Source organism: Elephantulus edwardii, unplaced genomic scaffold, assembly GCF_000299155.1.
Source record: "Elephantulus edwardii isolate Elephantulus edwardi_28Jun2011 unplaced genomic scaffold, EleEdw1.0 scaffold00007, whole genome shotgun sequence".
Taxonomy (NCBI): domain Eukaryota; kingdom Metazoa; phylum Chordata; class Mammalia; order Macroscelidea; family Macroscelididae; genus Elephantulus; species Elephantulus edwardii.
The window spans coordinates 25,080,533-25,082,728 of record NW_006399757.1 but is presented as its reverse complement, the minus strand read 5'-3'; the positions used below and the strand labels follow the sequence as shown (position 1 = coordinate 25,082,728).

General features: G+C 45.6%; 1 protein-coding gene across 1 annotated transcript in view; it reads right to left on the bottom strand.

Moving 5' to 3' along the window:
* GPNMB (glycoprotein (transmembrane) nmb) overlaps positions 1–2,196 on the bottom strand; it is a 26,239-nt gene that overhangs the window by 6,005 nt on the left and 18,038 nt on the right. The window contains exon 9 of the mRNA XM_006880390.1: positions 249–457. Coding sequence (XP_006880452.1) covers positions 249–457 — 209 coding nt within the window. The remainder of the gene's footprint in view (positions 1–248; positions 458–2,196) is intronic.

Below are 2,196 nucleotides of genomic sequence, written 5' to 3'. Positions count from 1 at the left end.
TGTCCAGTTGGAACTGACTCAGACCTGACCCTCCAACAAGTTTTCAGAGGATGTAAATAGGGTGAGGGGTGATGGATTTGAACCAAGTGCCTTTGGATTGGCAGTGCAACTCTTACCCTAGTAATTCTTTTAATTTTGCAGTGAAATAAAATGAAACATTGACAGCAAAGTCGTAAATAGCTTTGCTACTAAAGACATAATTTGCTACAACATGAAATGTTAATAGAACTAGAAACAGAGTCAGTCACCTTTGTGAGGGATGGAGACAAGCGTGCTCGTGAGAGCCAGGCTTGTAGCATCAGACAGAGTGAGGTTCAGACAGTACGTGCCAGACCCATTGAAGGCTCTTCTCACAGTCAGCAAGCAATCATTGTCCACATCCACGGGGTTGCAGAGCGAGTTCTGGGCAAGTTGGCAGGTGGGGTCGGAAATGATGGTACAGACCTCTGTGGGATTTCTGGGAGACATGAGAGGGTAAATGGGGAAAGGAGAGAAAGACCAGCTTAAACAGGGGAAACCACCACATTACTACGAAAATGGGTTCTACCTTACTATGAAGCCATTCAACAATCAGTGGCACATAAGAAATCTACTCTCAAAAAAGCCTGGATGATGAACTACTGTTGTCTCTGTTTCCAGGAGAATGAGTTCTTGGGTGTGAAAAAGGGAGACATTATGCCCCTACAGCAAAGGGCTGTTGGAAGGTGAACAAAGCTCAAGTCATTCCTCTACTTTGTGGTCTCCTCGAATCCCACAGGAGGCAGGTGGAGAGAGTCTGCCCTGCTTGAGGATCAACCAACAGCAGCAGCCACAGCTATCTAGCTAGTACTATTCACTATGTGTGAAGCGTTGAGTTAAAATCTATTACATAAAAAAAAAAAAATCTATTACATGATCTTGTTGATTGCTCTTAATGAACATACAAGGAAAGCATTATTACCCCAGTTTAACGGGTGATAAAGCAGGTTGGGGAAAGAAAGTAACTCCAGTTCACACTCAGAGCTAGAAGTAGAGATGGAATTGAGCACTGAGGTTGCTCGATTGAATTATCTAATAACCACTAAGGAACTGATTATGGCTGGACTGCCTTAGTCCCCACCTCAGTTCTGGAAAGATCACCTGAGCAGACAACCAAGCTCAGAGCTGCATCTGTTGAGGGTCTAGGGTGATCACAGCCTCTCTTCTCACCAGACTCTGGCCTCAAGTGGCACCTTAATGCCTCATCACAGTTATGTCGCCATCATCATATAATTCTGCTTTCTGCATTCGCATTTTACTTCAGTCCTCACTAGGCAATTCTTACCTACTCCTTTCTACCCAGATGATCACATTTTCTCCTGGGCTCTATGCATGTATAACTTTTCATTAATTTATATATTATATGTAAATTAGTCCATGCGATGATGTTTATCTCTTAGCTAATTGGCATATTATTCTTACAGCAACTAGTTTGTTTCATTTATTCTGGTGCATGGAAATCCTGGGTATGCTACATAGAACTGTGCCTCATAGGATCTTCAAAAGTTGGTTTTTTGAAAGTCGATCATCAGAGCTTTCTTCCGGGTGCCTCTAGCGGATTTGGACTTCCAAACATTTGTTTAGTGGCTGAATATAACCATTTGAATAACTTAGATACTCCTTAGTACAATCATGATGAAATGAAATTATATGGTGCCCTAGAAAGTGTTTTGGAAAGCGTAAGGAGATTATCAGGTCTGCTATTAACAGTAGCACAGAGCTCCACGGTGGGTTCATGCCCACGTAAGAGGAGCCTGCAGGGGCTCCAGAGTGAGGCTCTGAGTCAGACGGCAGCCTGTGACCCTCGCTCCATCCTTGGGTAAGATCCATAATCGCCTCAGAGGCCTCGTCTGTAAAATGAGCACCCTTACAAATGACTGTTGTAAAGAGTCAAAGTGGACCCTGTTTCCTCTCGGAGCGGAGACGGCAAATGGCGGACTTCGATACCTACGACGATCGGGCCTACAGCAGCTTCGGCGGCGGCAGAGGGCGGCCAGCAGCATGAGCGGCGGCGGCGGCGACGTGGTGTGCACCGGCTCCCTCAGGAAATCGCCCCCGAGAAGAAGTTGAGGCGCTATAGGTGATAAAACCAGAGTGCAGAGTGTCGACAAGATGACGGACGGGGAGCTGAACGTGGATAGTCTCATCACCCGATTGCAGGAGGAACTCTACTATGCT